The sequence below is a fragment of the Somniosus microcephalus genome, chromosome 28 (assembly GCF_052327205.1).
Source record: "Somniosus microcephalus isolate GS21.2 chromosome 28, FLI_Smic_1.0, whole genome shotgun sequence".
NCBI classification, from domain to species: domain Eukaryota; kingdom Metazoa; phylum Chordata; class Chondrichthyes; order Squaliformes; family Somniosidae; genus Somniosus; species Somniosus microcephalus.
In genome coordinates, this window is record NC_141014.1 from 28,825,649 (window position 1) to 28,842,048 (window position 16,400).

General features: G+C 47.0%; 1 protein-coding gene across 3 annotated transcripts in view; it reads left to right on the top strand.

Annotated features, from left to right (window-relative positions):
• The window catches only part of pla2g6 (phospholipase A2, group VI (cytosolic, calcium-independent)), an 85,029-nt gene that overhangs the window by 38,304 nt on the left and 30,325 nt on the right, over window positions 1-16,400 (top strand). For all 3 annotated transcript variants that reach the window (XM_085969647.1, XM_085969646.1, XM_085969648.1), the window contains exons 5-8: window positions 6,203-6,390; window positions 8,300-8,396; window positions 11,573-11,755; window positions 15,217-15,325. In XM_085969647.1, coding sequence (XP_085825773.1) covers window positions 6,203-6,390; window positions 8,300-8,396; window positions 11,573-11,755; window positions 15,217-15,325 — 577 coding nt within the window. The remainder of the gene's footprint in view (window positions 1-6,202; window positions 6,391-8,299; window positions 8,397-11,572; window positions 11,756-15,216; window positions 15,326-16,400) is intronic.

Here is a 16,400-nt window from a genome sequence, read left to right on the forward strand (position 1 = left end):
CCCATCGTGTCTGCACTGGTCGAGAAAGATCTATCCAACCTAGTCTGACTTTCCAGCTCTTGGTCCGTAGCCTTGCAGTTTACGGCACCTCAGGTGCATATCCAAGTACTTTTTAAATGTGATGATGGGTTTCTGCCTCTACCACCCTTCCAGGCAGTGTGTTCCAGACCCCCACCACCCTCTGGGTGAAAAAGGTTTTCCTCAATCCCTCCCCTCTAATCCTTCTACCAATTACTTTAAAACTATGCCCCCTGCTTATGTTGGACCAGGAAAGTCAATAGCCTCGTCAGAAAGGTCAGTCCAGCACATGGTCACTTGTTTTGAACCAGCGTGGCTTGACGGTGAAGACAAGGCGGTGGGTGTACAATGTACTATGGTTTATACGGCTGAAAAGCTGATTCCTTTATCGTCGTCCGGGAACCTGCTAGAAAGGTTCCACCCACGGCATGTGCAATCTCACATGAAGATAATGTCAAACTGAAGTGCACCAACATTCAAAGCCCTGGTCGCGCAGGCTCTGTTCCGCTGGGCTCGACATGTCCAGATGTGACGTTCATCCAAAAACCTGGGAGAATTTAGCCAAAGACTGCAATCTGGAAACACGCTATGAAGCACGGTTCCACACAGTTCGAAGGCCAACAAATTGCTAACAGCAGGAGAAGTGTCATCGCAGAAGTCAACCAGCAATAGCGGGCAAGTGAACATTAGAGATCTGATCCACATGGTCATAAATGTGCTTCATGACCTGCTCTGTGGAGCCACTGCTGCAAGCAACAGACTATGGGGTAGATTTTCCCGAACCTGTCGGGAAGAAGGCGGGACTTCCCCTTTCGGGTTTTTGACCCGCCTACTTCGACATCCGGCCAATCCGTGCGATTTTCCCTTGATTGACCTTGTTGAGCCCACCCAGCGGGCTCAGCAGGCCAATTAAGGGCCACCCGGCAACAGGTGACGTCACAGACTGAAATTTCATCTGTCAAGAGTTCTTGACAGATGAAATATCAGTGTCTCACAGCTGTTTGAAGCTGTGAAACACTGACACTCTGAGTTCTAACATGAGTCCTTCTACACAGACTCAGTTAGAACTCTCACCGGCACTCAAAGCTGAAGGCTGTCACTTTTCACAGATCGCAGCCGTTCAGCTTTCAGTTCCGGCTGAGTGATGGGCTCCCGACGGCTACAGGAAGAAAGGCTGTTAAGGTAAGTACAGGTAAGTAAAAGTTCTTTACACACTTTAGACACACCAAACACACTTACCTTTACACTCATGCACCCATCACTCACCTGAGCACCGACATCGCGACCCCTCCAACCCGACGACCTGCCTGCTCTAACCTGGCGTGGTTTGGAGCCGTCGGGAATCCCACACGAAACCCCTCAAAATAGGGATTAGGCTAAAAACTGCCTGTTAACTACCTGTTAACAGGCAGTTAATTGGCACTAATCCCTTCCCGCCTGGTTTCGGCGGGTCCCAGTGCGGGGCGGGTACCCGCCGCCCCTGAAACTTACGTGGGGCGGGGTTTTGGGCGAGATGGTGTCGGGACCCCCAAATTCGGGATTTCCCCCCCCCCCACACGACTGAAACTCTGCCTGACGGCTCCACGAAATTCTAGCCCTATGACTCTTTGCTATGTTTTTCTGTCATGATCATCTGCATTTCGAAATGACCTGCAGTATTATTTATACTTCATGAAAGAACTTGGGAGTTGTAAAAATCTTGAATTTTTCTCAAGAACCCTGAAGAAACAAAAAACTAGAATGGGGTAGCAGGAGCCCTTAAACCCAAGATGGTTGTCGCACTGAATCCCGAGAGCGATCCTTTGTTGGTGGAACGTTGTGTTTTCTTAACAAAACCTGTGTTCCCCTTTAGATCTTTATAAAAAGTTTCAAGCGAAAACTAATGCCTGTTCTTTGCCTGCTGAGATCCAAGGCAAAGAGCTGTAGAGATGATCAAACTGTATTTTAGCCAAGCTTCTAGCATCGTGAGGCGATATTTAAGAGCAAAGCATTGGATGTGACAGGTGTTTAGTCTACTTGCAGAAGTGATTTGATTATATCAGTTCCCCCTTGCCAGCAGTTTGTATTACTGAACTTGGAGAGGGATTACATGTTTAATGAGCTTTACGCGCCTGCTGAATCTGAAAATAATGAAGTTTGCCTGGGATGACTTCTGCGAAGATTATTGTGTAATTAAGAAACTTGTGTCCACATTTGATGAGAGAAGCTCTGTCCCTGTGGACCTGAGATGGGTCAAACTGTTCTCTTTATAATGGTGAGCTGCCAGGTTTCAGAGGGTTGTGTAAACAGATACCAGTCAGCAATTAGCAATACATAGTTGGAGGATTGTTAGAACAGTAAATAATTTGCAAACTGTTGGAACTAAATGAGAAAAGAGCTCCAAGTACATCATCCCCCCCACGTGCTGTTTCTCTACTCTGTGTCTTCATTGTGTGGAAATCAAGACTCCCTTGCCCAGCCGCGTGCTTTAACTCGTTCTTTCTCAGAATTATAGAAATTTACAGCATAGGAGGAGGCCATTCGGCCCATCGTGTCTGTGCCTGCCAAAAGAGCTGTCCCGCCTAATCCCACTTTCCAGTTCTTGGTCCGTAGCCTTTTAGGTTACAGCACTTCGAGTGCATATCCAAGTACTTCTTAAATGTGGTGAGCGTTTCTGCCTCTACCACCCTTTCAGGCAGTGAGTTCCAGACCCCCACCAACCTTCTGGCTGAAAACATTTCTCCTCAAATCTAAATCTCCTACCAATTACTTTAAATCTATGCCCCCTGGTTATTGACCTCTCTGCTAAGGGAAATAGGTCCTTCCTATCCATTCTATCTAGGCCCCTCATAATTTTATACACCTCAATCAAGTCTCCCCTCAGCCTCCTCTGTTCCAAAGAAAACAACCCCAGCCTCAGAACTGTGGAGCTGCTTACCTTCTTCATCTGCCTTCCCTTTCTCCCGCAACCTTTTAAAACTTAAAGTAAGATATCGCCGAATCATTAGCTCCTGATTTACCTCCTCTTGTACTCTTGGCAATGTAAAGAAAAAAAAGACCTTGGGGGGGGGGGGGAAATTGAGTCTCGCCCCCTTTGGGGCGCTAACTTCGCCAGGGCGCTACTTTTAGTGCCCCGAAAAAATTAGCGCCCCCCACGGCTGAAATTCATTGGTAGCGCCCCAGGATGGGCGCTGGGAGTGAATATAGCGCCGCGATACTGCAGGCCTTCCTCCCCTTAAAGGGAAGGGGCCTTGCGCAGCGCGACCCGGGGCCCAGCTGGGCCCCCAGGAATTGGAGTGCTGGCAAAAGAGGGAGGGGCCCTCTTAGGGCACTAACGGGAGGCGCAAAGCAACCGAATTTTTAGGCCCTTGTATTTATATAGTATCTTTCATGACTTCAGGACGTCCCACAGTGCTTCGCAGTCAACGCATTGCAGCACATAGAAACATAGAAGATAGGAGCAGGAGTAGGCCATTCGGCCCCTCGAGCCTGCTCCGCCATTCAATGAGATCATGGCTGATCATCCAAACTCAGTACCCTGTTCCTGCCTTCTCTCCATATCCCTTGATCCCTTTAGCCTTAAGAAATATATCCAACTCTTTCTTGAATATATTTAATGAATTAGCCTCTACTGCCTTCTTTGGTAGAGAATTCCACAGGTTCACCACTCTCTGGGTGAAGAAATTCCTCCTCATCTCTGTCCTAAATGGCTTACCCCTTATCCTTAGACTGTGACCCCTGGTTCTGAACTCCTCGACCATTGGGAACATCCTTCCAGCATCTAGTCTGTCTAGTCCTGTTAGAATTTTATAAGTTTCGATGAGATCCCCTTTCATTCTTCTAAACTCCAGCGAGTACAAGCCCAATCGACTCAATCTCTCCGCATACGTCATTCCTGCCATCCCAGGTATCAGCCTGGCGAATCTTCGCTGCACTCCTTCCATGGCAAGAACATCCTTCCTCAGATAAGGCGACCAAAACTGCACACAATACTCAAGGTGTGGTCTCACCAAGGCCCTGTACGACTGCAGCAAGACATCCTTGTTCCTGTACTCAAACCCTCTTGCTACGAAGGCCAACATACCATTTGCACAATGCGAATTGGCTCTTCATCTAGAATCATCAATTAAAAAAAAAAGCCTGTAATCTGCTTGTAAACAAATGAGCTTTCCTGCTTGGGTTCTACTGATCTGACTAAAAGAACTAGGAAATCTAAGTTGCAGCAAGCCCAGATGACAAATACGCACTCAAACACAAGAAGTAATTGATGTTGCCGAGTTCTGTATTGTACAAGCATGAATCAGTATGTAGTATAGTATAAGATTTTTCATAGGTCTGGGGTGTGACACTAATTTCTTCGTCCTTGTTACATCCGGTGTTGCGGTTATGGTTCCGTTATAAATAATTGTAAATAAGTACATAATTCGTTATTTTTATTCATCCCAGTATTTTAAATTGGTGTAACTATCTTGTAAAATATAACTAACTTAGGACTGATATCAATTTGAGGCATTTTGTTGACATCGACTCCACGATCCCGCCCCTTGTTCCTTTGACCTATCTACTTCCTCACCCCCCCCCCCCCCCCCCACCCTCCTTTGTTCGGTTATGGAATTGGTAAAAGGTGGCAACAATACATGCAGTACAGGAATGAAGGGCCTCGTCCAAGATGATGCGGAGAGATGCTGGCTCAGACCGAACCACTCCCATTTGTTAAGCGAGGCCAATTAAGGACACACTAAAAGAATTGAGAGATGTGGGAATAGGGCAGGAAAGTGGAGTTGAGGTAGAAGTTCAGCCACGATCTTACTGAACGGCAGAGCAGGCTCGAGGGGCCATTTGGCCTAATCCTGCTCCTATTTCTTATGTTCTTAATTATGGCTTAGCATTGGAGGGGAGTGTATGTGTGGAGCAGCCAGCCCAGACAGTATCTTGGGCTGTGTTGGGGAATTGAGTTAATTTTAATGATGGACGGCCACCTGGTTAGCAGACTTCAGGCCAATCCTTCTATTCACTCAATTCCCCAAGTACAACACCAGTCATGTTTATTAATTGCTATTTAATGAATTTCTGCTGCGCTTTTAGCTGCACCCATGTTTTATGGTCCTTTTCCAGCTTTCAAAAATCTCTTGAATGCTCGAGGTGGTGAACTGCCATTGTCACAGAAGGTAATGCGAAAGGGGGTGTCGGAGCATTGCATACGACGATCTGAATCAGGTCCTCTATGTAGAGCTTGACTGTAGTGTCGGGCAACCAGAATGCTGAATTATCGAACAGCGTGATCAGATTTAAATTTGACTGCTATAATATGAAATTTATGGATCTAGGAGACAAGGGTGGCGAGGCAGGAATTAACCAAGTGAGAATAGGCGACAAAGTGCAAAATGTAGTCACAGTGATATTCCAAATGCTAATGGTCATCTTACAATTTTAACGGAGTGAATTAAAAGCTCCCAGTCAAAGCTCACTTCGTTGAAGATATTTTAAAAATCTGCAGGCATGAACTGTTCCATCCATCCTTTAACAATCCGAGTGGGGAAGCCAGTACGCTGGGGCTGCGCTTTTATACAGAGCTTTAAAGAGAGCCAACGCACAGGGTTCTTTTCCAGCGTTTACCTTGCTTTCGCAGGTCGCTTTATCCTGATTTCGAATTGTTTCCCTCTCTATTGATGCTGTTGTGATAAGGAAACCAGCTGGCTTACACAAAGGGGTGCTGCCGACCAACCGAGACCAGGTCACCTGCCAGCAGTGACGTCCGTATAGCGGAAAAGCGACCTATGCTTTCTTTGTGAGTTCGAGGGATTGAAGTGGATTACTGAAATTAACAGGATTGATTTGAAATTATTACAGGCATTTTAACAAGATCCATGTGTTACTCGTTAAACTACCACCATTTCAATTCCTTAGACCAAAGTGGCGTATCTATGGATTTTGCCAAGTCTCTCACTAGTGTCCGTTATTGCTGTTTGTTCACTGTGCTGGCGCCCATTGGAAACAGGCTTGAGGCCTTCCGTACTCACTTTGGTTCAGATCTTTTAAAGGGTATCTCGCAGAGAAGACTTTCGTTGCACGCAATTGGGCTGGAAATGAGCCCAGGTGCAAAGTGGTTAAATGACCATGACACAGCCCACAATCACCTACTAAATCATACAAAGAAATCCTGATTTTTTATTTTACCTTTTTCATGTCTGTTTTTAATTTGCAGTTGTTAAGTAAACAGCGTTCTATTGGAGTGAATCACTTGAGCACTGGTGGCGAGACGCCACTTCACATCGCTTGTCGGCTGGGGAAAACTGATGTAGCCAAATCCTTACTCTATTGCCAAGCCAGTTGTAATATTGTTGGATCGCATGGTTATCCAATCCATACATCCATGAAGTTCGTCCATGCTGGGTAAGGGCAAGAAATGTTTTAACCCCCCCTGCTCCTTAATATTTTTCCTCCTTCAGGTGCTGCTTTGTTACTGTCTGTGATTTCTGTTTCCACCCACCCGCCCCCCCCCCCCCCCCCCCCCCCAAGCTTCACATTTCTTCCTTCTCCCTTCCTCTGCTGAAGATGGCAGTTCATGCTTGGCCGACGGTTAGTGGCAGCTAGTGTTTTGTCCCAGTTGTCATTCTTCATGTTTCAGTCTGAGCAGTGGGTTGTTGGCGCGCTACTGGACCATGGAGTTCATCACAGCTGAGCTGGACTGGTGTCCTCTCCTGTGCGCATATATACTTCCAGCAGGGAATGCTGGAATCCTGGCAGCTTCCAGTCCTCCTAGAGCAGGAATGCTCTGCTAATTTTACCACTGCCATGAAACCTGGGAACTTCCCATTCCCATTGCTCTTACATTAAAAAAAAATCGACGTGCTTACATTCATATTAACTTCCTTTTCGAAGTCTGTGATAGCAGTTAATTGTATGTAAATGCCTATTTTCTGAAACAATTGACCAACAAGGCTAGAGTTGGCATGATATGCCAATATTTTAGGGTGACCAAAGAGACAGCCAACCCCCCTATCAGGAATCTCTGGATAAATTAACGCATGCATGTAGTCTTCAGTCACTTGTTCTGAAATGACTCCGTTTTTGTGTCTTTATGGGTGAAATGTCTTATCAACAGTGCCAGTTCAACTCCGTGTTATGATTCTCACTGAAGAACAATGTCATTTTCCATTTTGTCTCTGAAAATCTCTCTGCGGCTCAAGGCACTCGATCTGAGTGTGGCTTCTGGGGATGTTGAAGATTTCAAGTAAATCATGTTGGCGAATTAAACATTTTCCCTTTTGCACCCATTGTTGTCGTCAGTGATTAAATATTCAAATTGAATCAAGTCACAGCACAGCATTGCATTGGCTCGTCGTGGTTCAGTAGTAAAGGGCTTTGTCCAGTGCTATACTGAGCCATTGGAATCAGGAAGAAACATAGAAAAAATAGGAGCAGGAGTCGGCCATTCGGCCCTTCGAGCCTGCTCCGCCATTCAATATGATCATGGCTGATCCTCTGCCTCAATACCATATTCCCGCTCTCTCCTCATACCCCTTGATGCCTTTTGTGTCGAGAAATCTATCTATCTCCTTCTTAAATATATTCAGTTACTTGGCCGCCACAGCCTCCTGTGGTAGAGAATTCCACAGGTTCTAGGTTTGATTCCTGGTCCGTGCTGATCTCAGATGGAGCAGCAATAGGAGCAGCCCAACGTGGCCTCAGCGCCCCTGAATTAGGAAGGGAAAAAATCAGCAAGAGTTGCCGCTCCTCCTGACTGCTATCCAGTGACTCCCGAAGGAGCGTGCAAGTGTGTAGATGTCGGGTAAGGACCAACGTTCCCACTAAGCAGCACGGCTGCATTGCGGTCTGGAGGTCCCGCGCAGGCCGCTCGCCAGCTTTTACACGGAAGAAACCACTCATGCGCCAAAATTTGAATGGGCCAGTTAAAGGGACTGTGCTCGGAAAAAGAATTAGAGGGAACATTGGTAAGGACATGCACGGGCTTGGTTTTGCCTCCAACTACTGACCAGTTAGCTGATATTCAATGTCTAGACTCTCACATAAGAATCATCACTTGGGCATGGTTCTGGAGGGTCCCTGTGGAACCACACTCTACCTTCTGGAGAGAATGGGGAAAGGGGAAAAATATAGCTCCGTTTTTGACCACATTGCAGAATCAGAGTGCCGCCATCTTTCAAAAAATGTTTCCTTCAATGCTTGTGTTTTTTTTTGTAATCCCAATTGTTCTTCCCACTGCGGCTGCAAGTGTGTAAGCTGGTAGCTTGTGCAATGCCAGCATGGGTAACCTTTCTCGTTTTTTGTTTCTCTCTAGGTGTGCTGAGGCTATTCTTCAAGCAGACCCAAATCAGATCCAAACCGAAGACACTCACCACGGCGGGACACCCCTCCACTGGGCCAAGAATGCAGATGTAAATCTTTTTTTTGTTGAAACCTTCCTCTTTACTATCCAGCTCATCTATTTCGCCACCTGGGAGGCTGATACTTGGAAAATGTGATGATACTAGGATGGGTTTTGGCTTTGACTGATCTGGGTATTCCTGGTTTTGGCACACAATGCGTTGGCCACTGTGGCCAAAGCTTTAAAATCTGTTACTTGACCTTTGTTGAGTTTGTGCACACAGTACTGAGATTGCCGTTGTAATACTCTGCACTGTAGATGAATATAAATATGAGGTTTGAACTTGAATATGGCTTCCCGATAGCTCAGTGAGTAAATGTACCCAATAGTATAGTTCTGTACTGTGCCAATCAGGAAGGTCCCAAAATAACAACAGAAAATGCTGGAAAAACTCAGCAGGCCAGGCAACATCCGTGGAGAGAAAACAGAGTCGACGTTTCGGGTCCAACCCTTTTTCAAAAAGTCCCAAGTTGTGTCCCTGATCTGTGTTGAGTTAGCTGCTCTTGTCTAGGGCGCAGTTGGGGCACTACAGTTGGATTTAATGTTCCTTGGCTAACAAAGGGGAGACAAAATCAACAAGGATTGTTGCTCCTGATAGTTATCAAGTGACCCAAACTAGAAAGTGCACATATATGTGAACACTGGATGAGGATTGAGTCAGGCTGCACCGTGGTACACACCACCTCAAGTCTGTCAGCCTTTAGGGAACAGGAGTAGGGCATTTAGCCTCTTGAGCCTGTTTTTTTCAAAATTCGTTTATGGGATCTGGGCGTCGCTGGGCAAGGCCAGCATTTATTGCCCATGCCTAATTGCCCTCGAGAAGGTGGTGGTGAGCCGCCGCCTTGAACCGCTGCAGTCCGTGTGGTGAAGGTGCTCCCACAGTGCTGTTAGGTCGGGAGTTCCAGGATTTTGACCCAGCAACGATGAAGGATCAGCCGATATATTTCTAAGTCAGGATGGTGTGTGACTTGGAGGGGAACTTGGGGGTGGTGGTGTTCCCATGCGCCTGCTGCCCTTGTCCTTCTAGGCAAAAGAGGTCGCGGGTTTGGGAGGTGCTGCCGAAGAAGCCTTGGCGAGTTGCTGCGGTGCATCTTGTGGATGCAGTGCTCTGCCATTCAATGAGATCTTGGCTGATCTGTGACCTGACTCCATACACCCGCCTTTGGCCCATATCCCTTAATACCTTTGGTTAACAAAAACATCGATCAATCTCAGATTTAAAATTAACAATTGGCCCAGCATCAACCGTCGTTTGCGGAAGAGAGCTCTAAACTGGGGTCATGTGAAAAAAAGTACTGGAGGGCGCCTCTTGCTTTTGGAACCGCACCCCAGCTCCTTTGGGAAAAGGGGGAAGAATATGACTCTTCACAGACGATGGAGGAGTCATCCACAGTGGTGGTAAATGCAAGATCATTATCCTACCTTATTACAGGAAACTCTCGATTTACCGGCACCTAAATAACCAGAAATCTCTGTTAATCGGCAAAATTCAGGAGCAGGTTCAGGTAAGTTTTAATTCATATTAGTGGCCGTTCCTGGATCTTGTGGCCGGGTTCCTGCACCTGTTGCTAAGCAACAGGGACGCTTGGATCTAGTGGTCGGGTTCCTGCACCTGTTGCTAAGCAACAGGGACGCTTGGATCTTGTGGCCGGAGTTCCTGCACCTGTTGCTAAGCAACAGGGAAGCCTGGATTTGTTGCTGTGTTCGGAGCTCTCGTACATTTTACTATACCTCTCTGTAATCCGGACTTTTCGATAAACTGGCACCACGCCGGTCCCGTTGGTGCCGGATAATAAAGAGTTTCCTGTAGTGACAGCTGTGCGAGTTATTGTTCAGTAGGATTCTTACTAGTTAGCGGAAAAAAACCCACTAGCAACCAATAGAGCTGTGACGTCTTCACAGATATTGATTGTTCTCACTTTAATGGGCGGCGGGGAGAGCAGAATGCTTGTTTTTCTGTGTACTTAATGACCTGCTGACAAAATTGCAGGAATGGTGCGGCTTTGGAATACTGAATTCTTAGAATGCAATTTTGTTCATTATGGAGGAAAAAAAACCATCCTTCTGTTTCTCATTAAGAGGAATTTCACCCCAAGTTCTCGAGTCTCCATTAGAATTTAGCACCAAGAGCCAATTTCAGAGTCTGTACAGGCTGTGTTGACTCTTCTATCCATGTACAGGAAACTCTCGTTTAAACAGCACCTAAATATCCGGAATTCTCTATTAACCGGCAAAATTCATACTCCGAAAACAACACCGTTGCCGTGTCCGAGTCCGAGTCTCCTGCGCTGGCCGAGTTAGTCAGTGGGGGTAGTTCTCCAAACTGCCACTACTCGGCTTCTTGGCGCTGTCGGAAGTCCGAACACCTCAATAACAGGAGTCTGACTCTCCCGCGCTGCCGATAGTCTCTTCCGATCTGCAATTTTTCTGTGCGTCTCCCGCACTGCCGTTAAAAATAGCCTCAGTAGATAACCCTCTCCGTCATCCGGAATTTTTAATGAACCGGCACCATCCCGGTCCCGTCAGGGCCGGATACCAAAGAGTTTCCTGTACTAGATGCCTGGTTGGACTTTCTCGGATCTGATCAGGCTCAGCTTCAATTAATTAGTCACTCGTACACATGTTTTGGAGCTGACTTGCTCATGGAATTAAAAACCTATTAAATATTGAGACACAGTGAAAGGTGTCAGCTTTACCTCAGTGTTCGCACTCTCATCTCTGAGTCTGAAGGATATAGCTTCAAATCCCATCCAGAGACTTGAGCACATAATCTAGGCTGACACTTGTTTGCAGTACTTGAGGGAGTGCTGCACTGATAGAGGTGCTGACTTTTAGATCGGCTGTTATATGGAGGCCCCACATGCCCTCTCAGGTAGACGTAACAGATCCCAAGTCACTAATTGAGGAAGAGCAGGGGAATTCTCCCGGTGTCTTGGCCAACATTGATCCCTCAACTAACGTTGCTAAAACAGATTATCTGGTCATTTCTCTCATTGCTGTTTGTGGGAGCTTGCTGTGCGCAAGATGGCTGCCACGTTTCTCTATATCACAACAGTGACTGCCCTTCAAAAGTACTTCATTGGCTGTAAAGCGCTTTGTAACGTCCTGAGGTCATGAAAGGCGCTATATAAATGCAAGTTCTTTTTGTTCTGGACTCATAGTGCTTTGTTGATTGAATAATTTCAGATGATCCGACTGCTGATTAACCATGGCTGTGTCCTAAGCTACCGGAGTAAAACTGGAGAGACACCATTGCACATCATGGTGAAACGCGAGCGTTTTGAGTGTGCGATGGTTCTGTTAGTACATGGATCTAATACAAATGCAAAAGGAGAAAGTGGGAATACGCCGCTTCATCTTGCCATGAGGGTCAGTATTTTTTTAAACTATATATAGAAAAATCTATCAGGTTCAGGGCCGTCTGATGATTATTACCACTCCCCAGCTGCTTGTGGAATGGTGGAGAACATTGGCTCAGTGTTTTTTGCCTTGCAAACTGTGCATATTCTTTTGAGGGGTGTCTATAACTCTAGCATGTGACCGCCAACTAGAAGACAAGAGTTGAATTCCCATGGCTAATTCTCACTTGATCTTGTTTCTTAGGTTTGGAAAGAGTTTTTTCTTAACTGATTTTCAGCTTTTAAAAAAATTCATTCATGGGATGTGGGTGTCGCTGGCAAGGCCAGCATTTATTGTCCATTCCTAAATTGTCCTTGAGAAGGTGGTGGTGGGCCCCCTTCTTCAACTGCTGCAGTCCCATGTGGTGAAGGTGCTCCCACAGTGCCGTTAGGGAGGGAGTTCCAGGATTTTGACCCAACGACAGTGAATGAATGGTGATATATGGCGTGTGACACAGAAGATAGGAGCAGGAGTAGGCCATTCGGCCCCTCGAGCCTGCTCCGCCATTCAATGAGATCATGGCTGATCATCCAAATTCAGTACCCTGGCCCTGCCTTCTCCCCATATCCCTTGATCCCTTTAGCCGTAAGAAATATATCTAACTCCTTCTTGAATATATTTAATGAATTGGCCTCAATTGCCTTCTGTGGTAGAGAATTCCACAGGTTCACCACTCTCTGGGTGAAGAAGTTCCTCCTCTTGGAGGGGAACTTGGAGGTGGTGGTGTGCCCACGTACCTGATGCACTTGTCCTTCTAGGTGGTAGAGGTCACAGGTTTAGGAGGCACCTCAATAAAACGTGGCACTCTAACCCGGGGAAGGCATGCTCAGGGTCTACAGGAAACATTATGCTAAGTTGGTGCTTGACCCAGTAGGCCGCAGTAAGAACCCATCTGCATGGAGGTTGGAAAAGCTGACAGAGTGTGCTGTGCAGATAGAATGCCGTAATTCACAAATCCTCCTCCATGGCCTCATCCCACCTACCTCTGTAACCTCTGCCACCCTTGTGTCCCTTCTGAACTCTTCGTGCCTCGAACTCTGGCCTCTTGTTTATCCTCATTCTTTATTCCACCATTGATGACACAGCTTTCAGCGGTCTTGGGCTCTACTCTCTGGCACTCCCCACCCTGATCCCCTGTACCCCCTTCCTTCGTTTTTTATCTTTAAATGACTCCTCAGAACCTATCTATATGACCATCTTAACAGGCGGTTAAGAAGGCAAATGGTATGTTGGCCTTCGTAGCGAGAGGGTTCGAGTACAAGAACAAGGATGTCTTGCTGCAGTTGTACAGGGCCTTGGTGAGACCACACCTTGAGTATTGTGTGCAGTTTTGGTCGCCTTATCTGAGGAAGGATGTTCTTGCCACGGAGGGAGTGCAGCGAAGATTCACCAGGCTGATACCTGGGATGGCAGGAATGACGTATGAGGAGAGATTGGGTCGATTGGGCTTGTACTCGCTGGAGTTTAGAAGAATGAGAGGGGATCTCGTTGAAACTTATAAAATTCTAACAGGACTAGACAGACTAGATGCAGGAAGGATGTTCCTGATGACGGGGGAGTCCAGAACCAGAGGTCACAGTCTAAAGATAAGGGGTAAGCTATTTAGGACTGAGATGAGGAGGAATTTCTTCACCCAGAGAGTGGTGAACCTGTGGAATTCTCTGTAATCCGGACTTTTTGATAAATCGGCACCACGCCGGTCCCGTCGGTGCCGGATAAAAAAGAGTTTCCTGTATATTTATGGATTTCTCAATAGCTTGGGTAGGACAGTATTAAATTTGATGATGGGGATATGTGCATCCGATATCTGGCTAACTAAAAAAAATAACATTGGGAGGGCAAGACTAGCCTCCACCAACTTTGCGGTGCTTAAACCTCACTTCCTGCCAACTGATCACACGGCGGCATTAACTGCTAGTGTGGTGAGACAGAATGTCCTGCTGTTTCAGCTGGAGAGGGAGGAGAATGTGGTAATGGGCATTCTGCAAAGAGAGGGGAAAAAAATCGTTAACGTTTTCCTCCCCGGTTTCTCGTAAAGTCACTTCTTCATGCTTGGGGTACTGCTGGACAGACACTGACATCCCTCCAGTGCTTGTTGTTCATGTGCCAGGTTAAATGGCAAGTGACGGTAGGCTGTTTAACTATAGCGGGCATTGATGTTGTTCTTGCCCAGTGTTCCCCACCCCCCCCAACCTCCATTTGAACTTTCCAGTTGGACTCATTGGATCATTATTTTTATCTCTCCCTAGCCCAGGGGCATTGAGCTGAGTTGCAGCCGGTTGTTGTAGCTGGTTGTAGCACTCAAGCAGCCACTTCAGCAAACTCAGCACAAGCCATAGGTCAAACTTTTGAGCACCCCACTCGATGTGGCCAAGCACCACACTGGGCAGTGCATGCACCTACAAATCCGAGTGCTCATTTCCAAGTGTGTGGCTAATGTGTTTCTTTTTTTGGAGTGGCTTTGTCAAGAGGCACTGGGCAACATTTTCATTGGGCCGTGGAGGCGGGATTGGAGGCGTGTCGGGGGGTTAAAATCTCGAAATCGGGGGGGGGGGGGTGGCATGAACCCATCCCGCCCCCAACCCGCCTCCATGCCAGTTTCAAAGGAGGCGGGTACCCGACCCGCACTGGGACCCGCCTCCCCGAGGCGGGAAGGGGATTAGTGCCAATTAACTACCTGTTAACAGGCAGTTTTTAGCCTCATCCCTATTTTTATTGTTGAAGTGTGGGATTCCCGACGGCTCCAAACCACGCCAAGTTAGCGAGGCGGACCGTCGGGCTGAAGGGCTTGGAGGGTTCGAGATGTCCGGTGTTCGGGTGAGTGATGGGTGCATGAGTTCAGAGGTAAGTGTGTTTGGTGTGTTTAAAGAAGTTTTGCTTACATTTACTTACCTTTACAGCCTTCCTTCCTTCAGGTCTCGGGAGTCCCTCATCTCACCGGCACAGAAAGCAGAATGGCCGCGAGCTATCAAAAGTTGTAGCATTCAGCTTTCTGTTCTGGAGAGATCTCTAAATCAGCCTGACAGGAAGGAATTAACTTCATGTACAGATTGTCAGTGTTTGACCGCTTCAAAGAGCTGTCAAACACTGATATTTCATCTGTCAAAAGCTCTTGACAGATGAAATGTCAATCTATGACGTCACCTGTTGCCGGGTGGCCCGTAATTGGCCTGCTGAGCCCGCTGGGCGGGCTCAACAAGGTCAATCAAGTTAAAATCGCGTGGGTTGGCCACAACTCGATGGAGGCGGGACTACAACCCCAAAAGTTGTAGTCCCGCCTCCTACACGCCTTATCAATCAAAATTCAGCCCACTGAATCAAAGCTTAACCAGGATTCCTTTGAGGTAATCCAGATTGGTCAAGATGTAAAAGGTTAAACTCTTGAAACATAGTTTTACAAAATGAGTAAAAATGACTTTCTGATGTTGCAGCTCGATAACCTGGATCTCATCAAGGCTCTGATTGTGTTTGGTGCCGATGTGAAGTCCCCCAACGATTTCGGCGAGACACCTGGTTTAACCGCCGCTTGGCACAGTAAAGGTGGGGAAATCCATTACCTATCAAGACTTAGCTGGAGAATGCTGGGGAAGGGAAAACGTGATCACTGAATGCAAAGGGCTTGGTCATTAACCAATAATTCAGGGGTTGAAAGAAATTGGTGCAGCCCTCTTTGAACCGCAAGATCTACCAAAAGATGGAGTTAAATTACTTCACGATGAGCGCCCACAATGCTTATCCTGTGGTTTCTGTGCAAAGATCCTCATACTTCTAAAGTTAACATTTTTTCTAGCCTTGCCATTGTGATAAATGCCTCCCCAGCTTGCCACCTTGACAGTTTCCATGTTTGGGAACTGAAACAGGATTCTTTGGGCACGCCACCTCATGTTCCAGCACCATCCCTATTTCCCCCCCCCTCCCCCCGTCCCACACCACTGAATGAATTGGAGCTAGTGGGTGCTGGGAGAATGGTACAAGTTGTGAAAATTACTCTTAATCCCGAGGCCAGCTAATGCATGGTCAGATTTCAAGATGTTCTAAATTAATGTAATCCCTGTCATAAACCGCAACTTCTACAAGAAGTAAATCAGGAAGTACTACTGAACGGCCAGCTGAGGGCGCCGTCCGAGGAGTATAAATACTCTGGCGTGGGCCCACCTTGGCCAGAGACAATCTGGAAACAGGAAGCTAGTGACTACTAACTAGACCTCCATGTTTTGTTACAAGTCGATTAAAGCCTTGCTTTATGTACAACCAAGTGCGTAGTGAGTCTTTATTACGTCAATCCCTCTTTTCTCTGCAACAGAAAGGGTAGATGTGTGACTTGCTCCCAGACCTCCACTAATGCCTCTCTGGTAGGAGGCAGGCAAGAGTGACCAAAAACTAGTCCTTCATTTTGGTATTTGATTTTGGGATGCGGCTGATTGTGGAATTATTGTCCATCCCTCGTTGCCATGAGAAGATGGTGGGGAGGGGGCCCCTCTCCTTGAATCATCACAGTCCTTCTGCTGATGGTGCCCCCTTGATGGAGTTAGGTAGAGAACTCCGAGACATTGACCCCCACGATCATGGAGGAACAGCGGTATATGGCCAAGTTTCCCTCTTCCTTTGGGGAGCT